Source organism: Tetrahymena thermophila (genome assembly GCF_000189635.1).
Source record: "Tetrahymena thermophila SB210 genomic scaffold scf_8254542, whole genome shotgun sequence".
In the NCBI taxonomy this organism is placed as follows: Eukaryota; Ciliophora; class Oligohymenophorea; order Hymenostomatida; family Tetrahymenidae; genus Tetrahymena; species Tetrahymena thermophila.
In genome coordinates this window covers 41,459-57,216 of record NW_002476314.1, presented here as the reverse complement: position 1 = coordinate 57,216, position 15,758 = coordinate 41,459, and the positions used below count along the sequence as shown (strand labels likewise).

At 21.4% G+C, this 15,758-nt stretch overlaps 9 protein-coding genes across 9 annotated transcripts in view; 5 read left to right on the top strand and 4 right to left on the bottom strand. All coding sequences in view use genetic code 6, as the record gives it.

Moving 5' to 3' along the window:
* TTHERM_01250180 (lysozyme protein) overlaps positions 1 to 803 on the top strand; it is a gene marked incomplete at both ends in the record, with an annotated part of 931 nt that extends 128 nt beyond the window's left edge. The window contains 2 exons of the mRNA XM_001021823.3: positions 1 to 612; positions 683 to 803. The exon at positions 1 to 612 is cut by the window's left edge and continues 128 nt beyond it. Coding sequence (XP_001021823.3) covers positions 1 to 612; positions 683 to 803 — 733 coding nt within the window. The remainder of the gene's footprint in view (positions 613 to 682) is intronic.
* An 876-nt stretch (positions 804 to 1,679) lies between these two features.
* On the top strand, positions 1,680 to 2,396 carry TTHERM_01250170 (lysozyme protein; the record flags this gene model as incomplete). The annotated part of the gene is made up of 2 exons (XM_001021822.2): positions 1,680 to 2,227; positions 2,300 to 2,396. 2 exons carry the CDS (start codon positions 1,680 to 1,682, stop codon positions 2,394 to 2,396), a joined length of 645 nt encoding a protein of 214 aa, XP_001021822.2.
* A 467-nt stretch (positions 2,397 to 2,863) lies between these two features.
* On the top strand, positions 2,864 to 3,510 carry TTHERM_001250151 (transmembrane protein, putative; the record flags this gene model as incomplete). Its single annotated transcript, XM_012799022.1, has 2 exons — positions 2,864 to 3,395; positions 3,470 to 3,510. The coding sequence occupies 2 exons, from the start codon at positions 2,864 to 2,866 to the stop codon at positions 3,508 to 3,510; spliced, it is 573 nt and encodes a 190-aa protein (XP_012654476.1).
* Positions 3,511 to 4,803: 1,293 nt separating this feature from the next.
* On the top strand, positions 4,804 to 5,597 carry TTHERM_01250150 (lysozyme protein; the record flags this gene model as incomplete). Its single annotated transcript, XM_001021820.1, has 2 exons — positions 4,804 to 5,402; positions 5,474 to 5,597. The coding sequence occupies 2 exons, from the start codon at positions 4,804 to 4,806 to the stop codon at positions 5,595 to 5,597; spliced, it is 723 nt and encodes a 240-aa protein (XP_001021820.1).
* Positions 5,598 to 6,943: 1,346 nt separating this feature from the next.
* TTHERM_001250149 (transmembrane protein, putative) lies at positions 6,944 to 7,585 on the bottom strand (the record flags this gene model as incomplete). The annotated part of the gene is made up of 1 exon (XM_012799021.1): positions 6,944 to 7,585. One exon carries the CDS (start codon positions 7,583 to 7,585, stop codon positions 6,944 to 6,946), a length of 642 nt encoding a protein of 213 aa, XP_012654475.1.
* Positions 7,586 to 7,832: 247 nt separating this feature from the next.
* On the top strand, positions 7,833 to 11,143 carry TTHERM_01250140 (hypothetical protein). The gene is made up of 11 exons (XM_001021819.3): positions 7,833 to 7,909; positions 7,971 to 8,023; positions 8,250 to 8,342; positions 8,532 to 8,621; positions 8,888 to 8,980; positions 9,142 to 9,231; positions 9,421 to 9,504; positions 9,904 to 9,993; positions 10,164 to 10,253; positions 10,488 to 10,577; positions 10,841 to 11,143. Exons 1-11 carry the CDS (start codon positions 7,856 to 7,858, stop codon positions 10,935 to 10,937), a joined length of 924 nt encoding a protein of 307 aa, XP_001021819.3. The 5' UTR covers positions 7,833 to 7,855; the 3' UTR covers positions 10,938 to 11,143.
* Positions 11,144 to 11,709: 566 nt separating this feature from the next.
* Positions 11,710 to 12,963, bottom strand: TTHERM_01250130 (arrestin; the record flags this gene model as incomplete). Its single annotated transcript, XM_001021818.1, has 1 exon — positions 11,710 to 12,963. One exon carries the CDS (start codon positions 12,961 to 12,963, stop codon positions 11,710 to 11,712), a length of 1,254 nt encoding a protein of 417 aa, XP_001021818.1.
* Positions 12,964 to 14,129: 1,166 nt separating this feature from the next.
* TTHERM_01250120 (hypothetical protein) lies at positions 14,130 to 14,471 on the bottom strand (the record flags this gene model as incomplete). The annotated part of the gene is made up of 1 exon (XM_001021817.2): positions 14,130 to 14,471. The coding sequence occupies exon 1, from the start codon at positions 14,442 to 14,444 to the stop codon at positions 14,130 to 14,132; it is 315 nt and encodes a 104-aa protein (XP_001021817.1). The 5' UTR covers positions 14,445 to 14,471.
* Positions 14,472 to 14,480: 9 nt separating this feature from the next.
* On the bottom strand, positions 14,481 to 15,496 carry TTHERM_01250110 (arrestin; the record flags this gene model as incomplete). Its single annotated transcript, XM_001021816.2, has 2 exons — positions 14,481 to 15,319; positions 15,484 to 15,496. 2 exons carry the CDS (start codon positions 15,494 to 15,496, stop codon positions 14,481 to 14,483), a joined length of 852 nt encoding a protein of 283 aa, XP_001021816.2.
* Positions 15,497 to 15,758: the final 262 nt, after the last annotated feature.

The following is a 15,758-nucleotide window of genomic DNA, read 5'->3' as shown; positions in this document are numbered from 1 at the left end:
CTTACTAACTTTGGTAGTCCTTTCTCTATTGCTGGCAACCGAAGCCAGATTCAATAAGGATGATCAACAAACTTTCTTAGGATTTACTCCAAATTAACCACTTATAAAAGATGTATATTAATGCTTAAAGTCAACTACTAATTATACTTTCCAAGTTATTACTGGTAGAGATATTAATGGTATTAATCCTCAAGTTTATAATTAAGCTAAATTTGCTGAGGAAGCTGGCTTTGAAACTCATCTTATGTACATCCCATGCATTAATAAAGATACTGATGCCCATCCAGAATGCAGAGTTAGTGATTAAGTAAACAAATTCTTGGCTGCCACTTCGGATATCAATTACTAAATTATTTGGATTAAAATTTCAGCTAATGATGACGAAAAATGTAAATGGACTAATGATATCAATTTCAATTGCCAAAGAACATAAGATATTGCTAACTATTTAAAAGTCGCTTCTAATAAAAAAATTGGTTACTTTTCTACCTAAGAAGACTGGATCAAAATTTATGGAGATAAATATGGTTGTTCTGAAGCATCAGATTTATATAATTTCTACCCTCTCTACTACAAATATTTAGATGATTAACCTAATACTAAAGAGTTCTTGTAACTTAATTATCATTTTTTAATTTTCATTTTAATAGCATAACTAAATTTTATTATAAAAATTAATTAGAGATCACAAATTTGGAACTTTTGGACCTCAGGCCATGAAAATGTATAAGACAACTGATCAATGCAATGCTTAATTGAATATAAATATTTTATATCCAGAAAATTTATCAATAAATTTATGACCTAGACCAATTTCTGTTATAAATAAGAGAAATAATTTTTTTCATCAGATACACAACACAACTATAACCTAAAGATATAATATAAATACAAACTATATAGATTGTAAGCCTTCCAACAGCAGTACCGAAGGTAATAGGGAGGATGATATACATATTGCATATTATTAAAATAAATGAAGAACTGAAAATTTAACCCTTTTCTTATTAAATTCTAACAATTACGGAATATTCATTTTCATCTCATCAAATTATTTATTACAAAACCATGTATAATTCCATTTTTTAGTCAGATTAGTGTTGTAAGAATATTTGTTGAATTTAACTTTATAAATTTTTAAAAAACAAAAAAAATTTTATGTTTAAATACTTCAAAATTTAAATTAAAAAATAGAATCAGAGAGCTTTTGACATTAAAATTTTATGAATTAAAATAGATAAAAATTTAAATAAAAATATATTTATTAATTATTTTACTTAAATTAATTATTTATTTGTAATAAATTCTTTGAACATTCTAAAATCTTGAATACTGAGTTAATAATAATTTTGATAAGATCTACAAAAAATATGTTTTGGAATTTGATAAAAACTGATATTAAATTATTAGTGTTTAAATTATACTTCAAAAAATTCACTTTTAATCATTTTATATTTATCTTCCTTATTAAAAGTCTTTTTTGTCAGATTTTATTCTTAGCACATATTTATCTTGCTAGTTAGATATGTAGTAATCATAAAATCAAATACAAATAAATAAATTAATAATTAAGAAAATTAATTATCTAAAAAATAACAAATATGAAAAAGATCTATATTTCTGTTTTAAGTTTAATATTGTTTGCTTCCTTATCTAACGCTTAAAAAGGAGTGAAAGGAATGACTAAATTAGAAGATGTAGATTAATTCGAGTCAATTGACAAATATATCTGCTACTCAAATTAACAATTTAGCTTCTAAAACATTGTTTACAAACAAATTTGGGGCTACGATATTAGCCATAAATTTGGTAGATAATATGCTGCTAGAACTGGTATGAAAAGCAATTCAATGTACATACCATGTATAAATGACAACCCAACTAAATTTCCATTTTATACTTTGGAAAATCAGACAAAAAATTTGATAAACTTCGCTGCTAGTTATTACGACAACAGAGATTATGGTGATTTCTTTTGGATAGTTGTTGAAGCTAACAATATTAAGGATTGCTAATGGACTAATGACTACTAAAAAAATTGCGAGATCTTAACAGATCTTGTTCATACAGCATCTAAAGCTAGTATAGGTTTATCTGTAGGTATTTATTCAAGCTAAGAAGATTGGATAAAGCTATTTGGAGATTCTCAATAATGCACATCAAATAAATCCTATGCTACTCGTGTTCATTACAAAAGTTATAACAGCTAACCTAATTTCGATGACTGGTAAAATAATACATTTATTTTTTAATAATATAATTTCATTAACAATCAATAAAATTTTATTTTAATAAAAAGGGCTGAAAAATCTTTTGGAGGATGGGCTAAACCACATATGAAGACTTATTAAAATACTTATGTATGCGGTAGTTCTATTGATTTATCTGTTTACTGATAAATTAATAAACAGGAGAAAAAAATAAAGAAATTGTTTGTTATTAACAAAAAATATATAAAAACTTTTAAATATTCTTTTATAATATATATATCTTAAACAAACAAAAATATTAAATTTAAAGAATTCTTTTGTTTTCTATTTGAGTGAACCCAAATTATTAAAAATCTTTTGGAGCTACCAATTTTTTGATATATTTTGTCTTTTAATGGTTTACATTAATCATTATATTTAATCAGGATAAAAATAAATATCTATAATTCTTTGTTTAATTATTATCCATAATTAAATAATCTATATTGTATGCACTTAGTTGTTTTTAGTATATCATTTAGTTTGTCTATAAACAAAGAAATTTTTATATTTTATATTTCAAATAATAATTTGCATTTCCTTGAATAAAAAATAAAACATGAGAAAACTTCTTTTAGCTTGTTTGCTTATTTAAATTATTGCAGCAGCAATGAATGTTCAAGATAACTAAAAATATTCGCTCGCTTTCGCTTATGATAAAGAGGTAGGCTACACAGACTGTCTTAAGTTATTGGGAATGTAATAGTAGTTTATCCACATCTATAAAGATTATGGAACTATTAATGAAGGATTCCTTTAATTATGGATAAACAAAATGCCTTTTGGTGCTTAATTAGTATTTGAACCTGATGTGGATCCACTAGGTGAAAATAAATATGCTACACCTGAAGTAGAAGTAGGTTAACTAGTTTAATATAATCCTAATATCCATGGCTATGAATATATTTGGATTAATGTTTAACAAAGAAATAAGAAAAACTAGTGGTCAACTGATGTTGAATAAAACTGTGACTTATTAAAAAGATTTGTTAGCCTACTAAAGAGTTATTCTAAAAATAAAGTAGCTGTCCGCTCTTCAAAAATTGATTGGGTTAACATTTTCGGTACTTCTGAGAGCTGTGCTGAATTTACTGATCTACCTCTCAGATACATACATCTTGACTCAAATCCTAATTTCAATGATTGGTAATAATATCAAACTTTAATATTTTTTTAACTTTATCTTCTTTAAACATAATTTAAAATATTTAAATCAAAAGGCCTTAGTAAAGTTTCGGTTAGTGGAAGTAACCCTACATGAAGGATTATTCTCTAGCTTCAATATGTGAAATAGATACCATTTTAACTGTATTTTAATCTGATATCTGAGTATCAAATTATATAAAAACATATATTAACAAAAGAAAATATAAATGGGATTTTTTAAATTTATAAGTAACAATTTATATTTATATATTTGAGTTTTTTTAAATATATTTTAAATTTTTCTTATTTTAAAATTTGTATAAAAAATATTATTGAATTTTATATGGTAAAACTATTATAAAACGACAAAAACCTTATTTCAAGCTAATTTTAGTCATAATTTTACAATATTTATTTAAAAATCAGTTTAAAGATATAAAATATAACACATATAGCTTTCTGATTTCTCATTAGATTTTAATAGTAGCTTGTTTAAAAATAAAGTTACCATATTAAAATTTAATTGTGATTTTTAAAATATGCAACAAACTCTTTTCTTTAAACATAAAAATTTTTTATAAGCTCTAAATTAGCTACCGTCTTTCTGTTCTTTATGTTAATGCCTCAATTTTGTTTAAAAATTATTTTTGAATATACCTTAATTTTAGAATTCGCTATATTATTTTTTGAAGTGGCGAGAAATGAGTTAGTGAATAAATACGGTAATTTGAAAGCTAAGTAATATGCCTTTTTTATAAAAAACTTTCTAACGAATGAAATGAGATCTAATAATTTTCTTCTTTCAGAATTTAACATTCTTTAAAATATAATTTATATTTTTCTGATAAGATAGAAAATTTCTGATACAAAAATCTTTGATTAATTTAGTTAAGTAAGATACCTATTTTATAAAAAACTTTCTTACTAATGAATGAGATGTAATAATTTTCTTCTTTCATAATTCGAAATTCTTTAAAATCATAAATTATATTTTTCTGATTAAACAGAAAATTTTTGATACAAAAACCTTTTGATAAATTTATTACTTACAAATTTAGAAAAACAATAGAAAAATATGTTTATAAATTAAATAAATTAAGGAATCTTAAAGATATTCCAATAAGAAGTCACTTTTAACTATGATTTTATAATTTTACTTTTGAAATAGTAAGAGTAATTAAAACATTTTTGATTCTTATTATTTAGTTATTTATCTATCAATTTTTTGATTATTTATTAAAAAATATATAAATTAATTTGTGATTGATCATTTTTAGTCTATGAGATAATCACATAAAAGAAATTTAGATCTATTTATTTTTTGAGAAATATCTTTTATTTAATTAGTCTAAGGCAAAATCTAAATTATTAATCAAATAATAATCAAAATTTTATTAAAATATTAATAATGAACAAAATAATCTTACTAACTTTGGTAGTCCTTTCTCTATTGTTGGCGACTGAAGCCAGATTCGAAGAACCTTTCTTTGGATTCACTCAAAATTAACCACTTGAAGAAGAAGAATTTTAATGCTTAAGAGATACTACTTATTATTTTATCCAAACTATTACTGGTAATGATCCTCAAACTGTTTACTAAGCTAGAATGGCTAGTTTTTCTGGCTTAGACACTCAACTTATCTACATCCCATGCATTAATAAAGATACTGATAGCTATCCAGAAAGCAGAGTTACTGATTAAGTAAAGACATTCTTGAAAACCGTTCATTAAGTCTCATGCTAAGTTATTTGGATTTAAATTTCAGTTAATGATGACGAAAAATGTAAATGGACTGATGATATCGATTTCAATTGCTAAAGAACTAAAGAGATTGCTAACTATTTAAAAGCTACTGCTAATAAGAATATTGGTTTCTTTTCTTCCTAAGAAGACTGGATTAAAATTTTTGGAAGTAGCGAAGGTTGTTCTTCAGTATCAGATAAAAAAAATTTCTACCCTCTCTACTATAAGCATTTAGACGGTTAACCTAATACTCACGATTACAAGTAATTAAATTATCTTTTTTAATTTTCATTTTAATAACATAACTAAATTTTATTATTAAAAAATTAATTAGAGATCACAAATTTGGAAGTTTTGAAAATCCAGCCATGAAAATGTATTTATCAACTGAAGAATGCAATATTAAATTCAATGCTAATGTTTACTATCCATAATATTTACATATATATGACTACTGATTAAAATAAAATCATCTTATATTTTAATATTATTATTTATAATAAAATTTGTTAAAACATACATTTTATTAAATTTAAAGCTTATATTGAATTGAAAATATTTAATTATCCTTTTTTTAATATTTAATTAAATATTATTTTCAGAAAAAACTCAAAAAATAATTCATTTATTGTAAAATTTTGATTATCTGTAAATTATAATATGATTTATAATATTTTGAGGAGTAATAAATATAAATTACTGTAAAAACTCTTTTAGGATTTCGTGAGAATTACGAGATTGTATTAAAAAGTTAAAAATTAGGCATTTGGCTATATATAATTTAATATTTAATTAGAAGGATCAAATGAAGAAAAAATGAAGTAAATATATGAAATAATTAAATTAGTTAATAATAAAATCTAAACTAAAGGAGAATAAAAATTAAGAATAATAAAAAGTAAAATGAAAAAGAACTTTATTGTTTTAAATTAGTTATTATAATTAAAAATATCACAATTCATCAAAATAAATAAAGTGTTATTACTGAAGGTCAAGTGTCAAATTTGAGAGATTAATGCAATTTGCTAAAGCAGAACCTAAGCTTGTTGCACACTTAACATCAATTTAATGATCACTTTTTAAATATTGAAGAAAAAATATAAAATTAAATAGTCAATTAGAAGGAAAAAGGAAGAAAAAATATAAAATAATAAGATTAATTTATAATTCGTTAAACTAACATAGAATGAAAAAATTAGCAAGCATTATAAAAAGAAAAAGGAAAATAATCAAATAAATGTAAAGAGTTAAAATGTTTTAAATTAATTTTTATAATTAAAAATATGACAATCGAAAATAAATAAGCTTTTTTTATCAAATGTAAGTGTTAATAGCAAAAAACGAAGACAAAATATCAAATAATTAAAATGAATAATAAATAATTATTGTTTTAATATAAATCAATGGAGAATATCTATTAGAAAAATTATTTTTTTAAATAAATTGAAAGTTAACTTTATAAAAAATATTAATAAAAACTATATTTAATTAAATATACAACAGATTAATATGGAGAACTTAGTGAGATTAAAGCGAAGAGTTTAAAAACTTTTAATATTAGGAAATATAAATTTAAATTATATAAATAAAAAAATAAATAATTACTTTTTCTAATTCGCTGAAATATTAAATCTATTAATTCATTTATTTTGTTTTTTCAATATTAAATAGCAATTTATGGAATTTAATTAATTAATTATAAATAGGTAAAAATAACAAATAAAATTTAACAATTATCAAATATAAATTTTATTTTATGAATAGATATTACAAAAAAATTAATTTAACATTAATTATTTAATCTTCATATTTGTCTTTAAAACAAACACTTAAATATATAATAGAAATTAGAGATGGGCAGTTAGTTAATCATATTTGAAAAAATTCTATTAATTAATGTTTTTTCAGAAATACACTAGGGTACTATACATAAATATATACTCTTATAAAAGGGTTTTGCATATATTATATATATTTTTTTTTTAATTTCATGTTTATTTCCCTTTACTCTTCTGCTCAAAAAATGTAACTATAAAATATCTAAAAAATAACAATAAAAGCAAAACAAACTTACAACAATAAAAAAATGAAACTTTTCAATAATCGTAAAAAATTGAATAAAGTTTAGAGCAAATAAAGTGAAGAATACTAGTATGCTTTTAAATTTTGTATGAAATTGTTTTATTTTAAGCATTCGCTTTCTTTAATTTGCTTGGAATTAACTTTAATTGATCTATTTTGCTTTAAAAAATATTACATTAGAGTTTGCACTGCTTTTGTTTTACCCAAGATCTATTTGAGTATCCTCGATTAGAGAGCATTTACATGCTATATTGATATAAATAATGAAATTTAAATTAAAAAAAAAATAAGCTTTTTTGAAGTTTATAACTACATTAATGTGATTCACGATTTAGAGATGTATTGAAAATTAAAAATATAACATTAATTTCAAAATAATTAACTTTTAACACAAACAAAATTGACGCAGAGTTGTATTTAATAGAATTAAAATTTTTAATTAATTTTATGAATTCGTAAACTCTTTAATGTAAACAACCTCAAAAAAATTTAATAATTTTAAAACTCAAAAACAAAAATAATCTGACTAAAAAATTTTATTATTAAACAAATTAAGCCTTAATTTTTTAACAATGATTGATAAAAAAAATTCTTAATAATTACGACTTAATTATTTTTTCATTAAATTTCTAAAATGGATATTTAGTTAAAAACGAATTAATAAAAAAGATATTCCTCTCTTGAAAAGGTAATTAATTCTTAAATTAATAAGATTCTAAAAGTATGAATTTATTTTATTTTTTAAAAAGCTTTTAAAATCTTCTCTTGATGAATCTCACACAAATGTTTTTATTCATATCTGGTAAAAATGGCTCAAAATCATGCTTATAAAAAATATTTTTTCACATTAATTAATAGTTTTTTTATGGTATTCTAGTAGCAAAATTAATTATGCTCATTTTTATTTCTTTTTTAAAATAAATAAATTTTTTATCTTTAAATTTAATGAAAGTTATTTGAACTAACTATTTATTTTTTTCATATTTGTAAATAAACTAAATTAAAATTTTATTTGAAAATATTTAAAGCCATTCATCTTTTTTTGACGATTAATAAGCATCAAATTTAGCTAGAGCTTTAGCATAATGCTCTGAAATTAAAATTTTGAAGATCAACCTATTGTAAGAATATTTTATTAATAATTTTTCAAATTTTTTCTTAAAATTATAAATAAATAAACAAAGTCATTCAATGAACAAATACTTATTTGCTTTATGTTTTTATAATTTTAATAACTTTATTAATTACTTCTTTATTTTGCTTTTGCTATTAATTGCTACAAAAATAACTCTCAAATATATATATTTAAGCAACAATTAAATAAGTATGTAAGGAGCTTTAGATTTAGCTTCTACTTTAGAAAAATTCACTCAGCTTTCAATATTAGCCCTTAATCTTAGGTAAAAATAGATTTTTGATTTTTTTTTATTGATTAAAATACTTAGTTTTTATTAAATAGTAATTAATAGAAAAAATTTTATCCACCATTCCAAATTATACTTACTTTTTGTTCTTTATAGTATCATTCATTAGTTATTTGTTTATGATTATAAATTTTTCTTTTACTTTTTCCAAAGTGAATGAATAAGTACTTAAATTTTAGATTTTTTCCAATTAAAAATTATTTAGATCAAAAGTTAAAATTTATTATTTAAAAAATATAAAGCAACAATAAAATAGGTGATTAGGGTCTATCAGCTTTAGGCTCTGCTCTAGAAAAGCTAGTTAATCTCAAAAACTTGACACTAAACCTAAGAAGGTAAAAATTAAACATATTTGCTTTTGGTATTACAGTTATTGTTTATTTTTAATTTAGTTTATATATTAAATATAAATAATTTTAAGTTTTGTTTTTTTTATTATTTATTTTTTTTTAATCTTTGACTTAATGTTAAAAAACATATTAAAATATCTTAAAAGCTTCATTTCCGTTTCTATTAAAGGTTTATCGAATTTATGTTCAGGTTTAGAAAATTGTACTAATATATCTACTTTAAGATTCGACATTAGGTGAAAATAGATAATTTGATTTAATTTTTTTAATTGACTTCTTTTATTCTGTTAGCATATTTGTATTGTTTGTTTAATTGCATTATTTTTAAATTTAAGTTATTTTTTCAATAATTTCTTTAAATGTAATTTGAATTGACATTTTTCATATTTATTGAGTCAAATATTTATTTTAAATGTAAATAATAGAAACAATCACATTCATGATATTTAACCCTTAGGAAATGCTTTAAAGAAATTAAATAAAGTGTCAACTTTGGCTATTAACTTAAGGTATAAATATTTATTTATTTAATTTCATTGATCATTGATTATCCTGCTTGTTTGTGACTTAATTAATTTCATTTGATCAATGATTATTCTTCTTTTTTGTGACTTAATTAATTTCATAAGTTATGTTTATATTTTTATCTAAATTGAAATATATACTTTGGAAAGACAATATAAACGCTTTTAGAAAAAGCCTAATAAATTTTTTTAATTTTCTTTCAAAATTAAAGGATTAATTTTCTATAAACTTAAATTTTATTCATCAATTAATGATAATTTATGTTTTATAAAATAATTTTAGTATCAAATTTAATTTTTATCAAAGTAATTTCCTATCTACCTACCTACATATATTTTACATATTTGTAATGAACTAATAAATTTATTTAAATAAAATATAAGGTACAACTATTTTGGCTTATTAACAATTTGGAGTTTAAACTCAGGTTTAGCAAAATGTACTCATCTCTCTAATTTGTCTATCAATCTTAGGTATAAATAAATAAATAGTTTAATATATGTTTGTTTGATTTATTTTAAATCAATTATTTCAAAAAGTAATAAATTAGCCATAACAAACAAAAAAATTAATTGAAATATATATTTATATTTTTAGTTTCTGTTTTTTAATTTAGTTTAAGTTATTCTTTATTTTTTTTTAGAAGCAATGATATTGGCAATAGTGGAGCATTAGCAATAGGTTAGGGTTTAGCAAATTGCACTAATCTGATAATTTTGACACTTAATCTTACGTAAAATAGTTTATTAATTATTTAATTAATTTTAAGTTTATTTTTTTTATTGCAAAATTTATTTTAAGAAAATGTTCTTTTAATTATTTAATTTAAAATTGTTTTATTCATTTTTTATTTACTTATTTATTTTTAATATTTGAATTCTAAATTTACAATAATTTAGCTCATAAGTTATAATATTCTTATATTTATATTCTATTTTTATACTCAATAAATTATTACTTGTAAAAGGAGTAACAAAATTACTGATAAAGGTGTATTAGACTTTGGCTTAGCTTTAAAAAAATGTTCTAAACTTTAAAATCTGAAACTCTATCTTGTGTAAATTTTTTTTTACTTTCTTTTAACAATATTATATTTTTTTTTTCAGTTAAATCAACTACTAATTATAAGCAACTAATAAATGTATTGCATATTTATTTATTTATTTATTTATTTATTTATTTTTTATCTTTATAAAAATATTTTATTTCTTATTTTATTTAATTTAATTTTTAATTTATTTATTTTTAAATTTTAATTTAAAAAATTGACTTTCATCGCTTCTTTCTTTTTATTTAGAATATTTATTATATTTGCAATAGACCTGACAGAAGTCACTATATAATTTAGTTAAAGAAATTAACAACTAATCTTTTTAAAATAAAGAGTATGGTTTAAATGAGCATTAACTAAAAATGAATGATAATCTAATTACTCTTTAATTAAGTTCATATGTAATATAAATATCAAATAAAATATAAATTAATCAAATATAATAAAACTAAAATGAACCTATTTATAATTGATATTTATTTATTTATCTATTTATGTATTTATTCCAAAAAATATTTAAAACCTATTAGGATTACCAATTAAATTGATTGATCCTATCTACATAAGGCCAAATTTTCTCTTTTTAATAGAGTTTTTCGTGCGTGCTTAAATGTCTTTAAAATATCGATTTTTATTTTTTCATATTCATTTTGGATAAAAAATATTTTCTATATATTCATCCTCAATTTCTATTTTATAATAAATATCCTAGAGATAAATAAAATAAAAAATCGATTAACTATTTATTTATTTATTTATTTATTTATTTATTTATTTATTATACTTACTCCTCATTTTATTCATATGCAGATACAATTAATTAATTTTAGTAATTGAGCTTTATAGTTAGGAAGGATTAGATGCTATTATATATACTTTTTGGATGTTTTAATTGATTTATTGTGTGTAATTTAAAGAGAATAAAAATTCTTTTTAATTTTAAATAATTTAATTGAAGTTGGAGAAAGTATCATTAATAAATTTTATTAGTTAGTTACTGTATTAAAAGAATTAAAACCTTCATTTTTTATATAATGAAACAAAAAACAAAAATAAATAACAAACACAGATTAAATAAAATCGATATTTATATAAATTAATTTTATAGGTATTCTGTCTGTTCTTTCATTTATTTTTATCAAAGAAAATTTTAATTTAGGGTTGCCATTTACATATTGCTTGGATATACTTAAGGTCCCATTTATTCAGGCACGTAATTGATAGGTTATTAGGATTGAATCTGAAGATTGTTTTGCTAATTATTTAATTATATTTAGTATTGCTACTCTCTAGCAAAAAATTAATTTTGCTATTGCTATATGTAGGCGCTTTGCTGCTAGTTGAATTAAGTAGGTTATAGCTAAATAGGATTCCAGCTTTGAGGGGCTTAGACTTATAATTATTATGGGATTCCATTATAACCAAATATTTAATTTGATTAAGGATTAATGTAGAGCTTTATTTCATGAGGTTAACTATCTGATACGCAACAGCAAGTATCTATCACTGAAGTTAATTGTAGTCCATACTATACTTAAATCATCTGACCCTGAGAGGATAAAGTAACATCACCAGGTATTTGTATTTGTACTTCCTGTTTTATTTAAGATTTCTCCACTTTTACGCTCATTGGTTATTCGTAAATTACTACATGCTTTTCTCTTTAAGTATTACTTGCTTTCATTGAAAGTAGGCCTATTAGTTTAATATTTAAACATTTGATATTTTTATTGAATTAGTTGAAATCTATGTCAATTTTCATTGAGATAATTTCATTAGGTGAGTAAGATCTGCTATTTGTAGTTATGTTATATTTAATTTACCCTGATTTACAACAGCAACATACCTCAGGGGATTAAGTAGAAGTAGTAGTGTTAGGTAAATCAATAGTAGGGATTTGTTATCCGATAAATATTTCTTAAATGCCTTATACAGGTTTCACATTAGCCTCTGTAGGAATTATTGAAGCAATAAGATTATATTTAATTGAGCATTAATTAGCCTCTGTGTAGAAATACCTCATCGAAGAAGGCAATTTATCAGCAACCACTAATTAAAATGGAATTACTAACTAACAGGGTTGGATTATAAAAGCAGGGTCATTTGATCCTTGAGAAAAATCATAAATAGGAATAGAAAAGTTGAGAAAGTTATTTTAACCTATTGCGTGTCTCGTTGAAGTGTGTTTGCCGCTCCTTACAGCGTATGTGAAACGAGTTTCTTCTACACCATTTAAGGTAATTTATAAAATATGACCTTAAAATGGCTCTTCTAAATTGATGTTAAGCAAGCCTTGAATGACTTAGTTGCTCACAAAGGCAGTTTATTAAAGCTATATGTAAATACCTCCTCTTACCTGTCTTCTATTATCGTTTGGGTGACTTTATCCCATTAATAATTTTATTTTTAGTTTATTCCTTAAAATTAATTTATATTTTTATATTAATTATCTTCAAAAGCTCAAAGAAAGAATGTAGGCAAATTATAAATATTTAATTTATATTAATTAAAATTTTATATAAGTAAGCTGTTTATAAACTCTAACATCTCCACTTTTATCTTTGTAATTAACAAAATACGAGCAAATAGAAAAATAAATTAAACTCTAATTACAAAATTTTGGACCATAAAATATTTGGTAATTAATTTATGAAAATCTACATTATACCTAGAAAGCTGTAAATATAGCTATGTATGTATGTACTTGCTACTATCTAAAAAGAATAAAAACAATCATACCTCTAATTTCAAAAAAAATTAAATACCAAACATTAAAGGCAATAATTCTTAATGCCAATATAATCTAATTAATAAAAGTATAAATCTACTTTTGATTTAAAATGAGGTTTATCAAAATTTAAATACACAACTTTACTTTTTTATTTACTTACTTACTTACTCAAACAAAAAAAATAATTAATTACCATATTAACTTAGAATACTTTTTATTGAGGAAAGATTATGATTATATAAAATTTATCTTTTTAATTTAGTCTACTCACTATTCTCTTCGAATTTTTGTTTACAAATACTGATTCTTAAAATATCTTTTATTAAATTATTATTTTTTTAATTTTGTTAAAATAAAAATACAAACATTATAACTTTTTTTAGAAAAATTTAGCATGAATTAATATATTTAATTGCTTGAGTAAGATAAATTGTTAAATTAAAATTAATTATATAACTTGAATTAATTTATTTGAATTTTAAAACTCATTTCAATATAATAAAATTACTTTTAAAAATATTTTTGATTTTCAAAATAGTTTGATTTAATTTAAAAATGAGTTAACTTGATAAAAAATAAATTTATTTAAAAAAAGTAAAGTATTTACAGTGAAGATAGATAAACTCTGTATAGAATAAATTTAAGTTTAAAAAATAAAAATATTTGTTTGATATTAATTTAATTTAGCTTAATTAATGATTTAAAATTTTTGTTCGTTCATGAGCGAAATCATAATTTTTAAAAGTGAATTCATTAGAATTAATTTATTAAATATTATTATTTTCATACTTGTTTGTTCTTATGTTAATGTGAGCATCGAATTAATGTCAAAGCAAATTTTAGTTTTAATTTGCCATTTGCTGTTGTTGATTAGGATATTAAGAAATCATTGGGTTAGGTACCAAGTATTTATTACCTTTTTACTAATCTTCATAAGGACCTTCATGTGATCCATTAGCTTGCAATAGATATTATTTTTCTTGATTATGGAATTAATTTTGTTGTTCCTATATATATAAGCTTTACTATTAACTAAACTAAGTAGGCTATAGCTAGACAGGGTTCCAGTTTTATGGAGCTTAAACTTACATTTACTAAGGGATACCGTTATAGTTAAATTATTAGTTCGAGTGGGGATTCATGTAAATAATTATTTCATGAGGTTAAGAGTTTGAAAATCAGCATGTATTTATATTAGGAATTATTCTTAGGCTATAAACTACTGAAAGCAGTTATCCTTAAGAGGACAAAGTAATATCACCAGGCACCTATATTGACACTTCCTAATTAATTTATTGAGAATTTTCTACTTTTACACTCATTATTTTTTCATATAATTTAAACTTTTTCTCTCTAAAATTATTGTCTGCTTTCATAGTAACTTATCCAAGCAATTCGACATTTAAACTTTACACTTTTTTAGTGTATTAGCTAAAATCAATTGCCATTTTAATTTGAATTGATTCATTTGGTGCAAAAGATCTGCTGTTTGTTGTTATATTATAGTTAATCTAACCTGATTTACAGCAGCAGCATACAACAGGCTATTAAGTAGAAGTAGTAGTGTTAGGCAAATTTAAAGTAGGAATTTACTATCCAATAAATATTTCTTATATTCCTTAAACTGGTTTCAAGTTTGCTTCTGTAGGTATAATTGAAGCGATTAAGCTATATTTAATTTAGCATTAGTTATATTCAGTGCTGAAAAATCTCATTGAAGAAGGCAGTTTATCAGCGACATTTAATTCAAATGGTATTATGACCTAACAAGGTTAGATTATAAAATTAGGGTCATTAGATCCTTATGAGAAATCGTAAACAGGAATAGAAAAGTTGAGAAAGTTGTTCTAAGTTAAAATTAAGTAATCCTTCAATAACTTAATTGCTAACAAAAGCTGTCTGTCTATTAAAGCTAAATATAGATACTTCCTTTTACCTACCTTCTATTATCTTTTGGTTTGGACTATCCCAATTATTTTTTTATTTGCCTCTTCCTTAAATAAATTGTAGTTTGTTACTTTACTTTAATATTTTTATTTGTATAGATTTAAATTTATTAGTAATAAACATACACTTATAACAATCAAAATGTTTTGTTTAAATAATAATAGATAAAATACAAGTTTTTTTAAGTTAAATACAATTTACTTTAAATTTTTATTTAACAACAAATTTAAATACCGTAAATCCTCATAAATTCTCACCGGTAAACATAAATTTTCACCATATTTTCTGAATATTTAAATTAAAAAAAAATTTTAAAAAGAAGAAAAAATTATTTTGTATTAATTTATGAGTTTCTATAGTAAATATAGTAATTTTATGTACAAAATTAGTTAGTCTCTTATTTTATGTTTATTATTGATTTAATAAAAAAATTAAAATATTTTAGAATTTATTTAAGAGATTTTATAAAATAATGTTTTTATTAAAAATTATTTTTTTTTTTAATATTA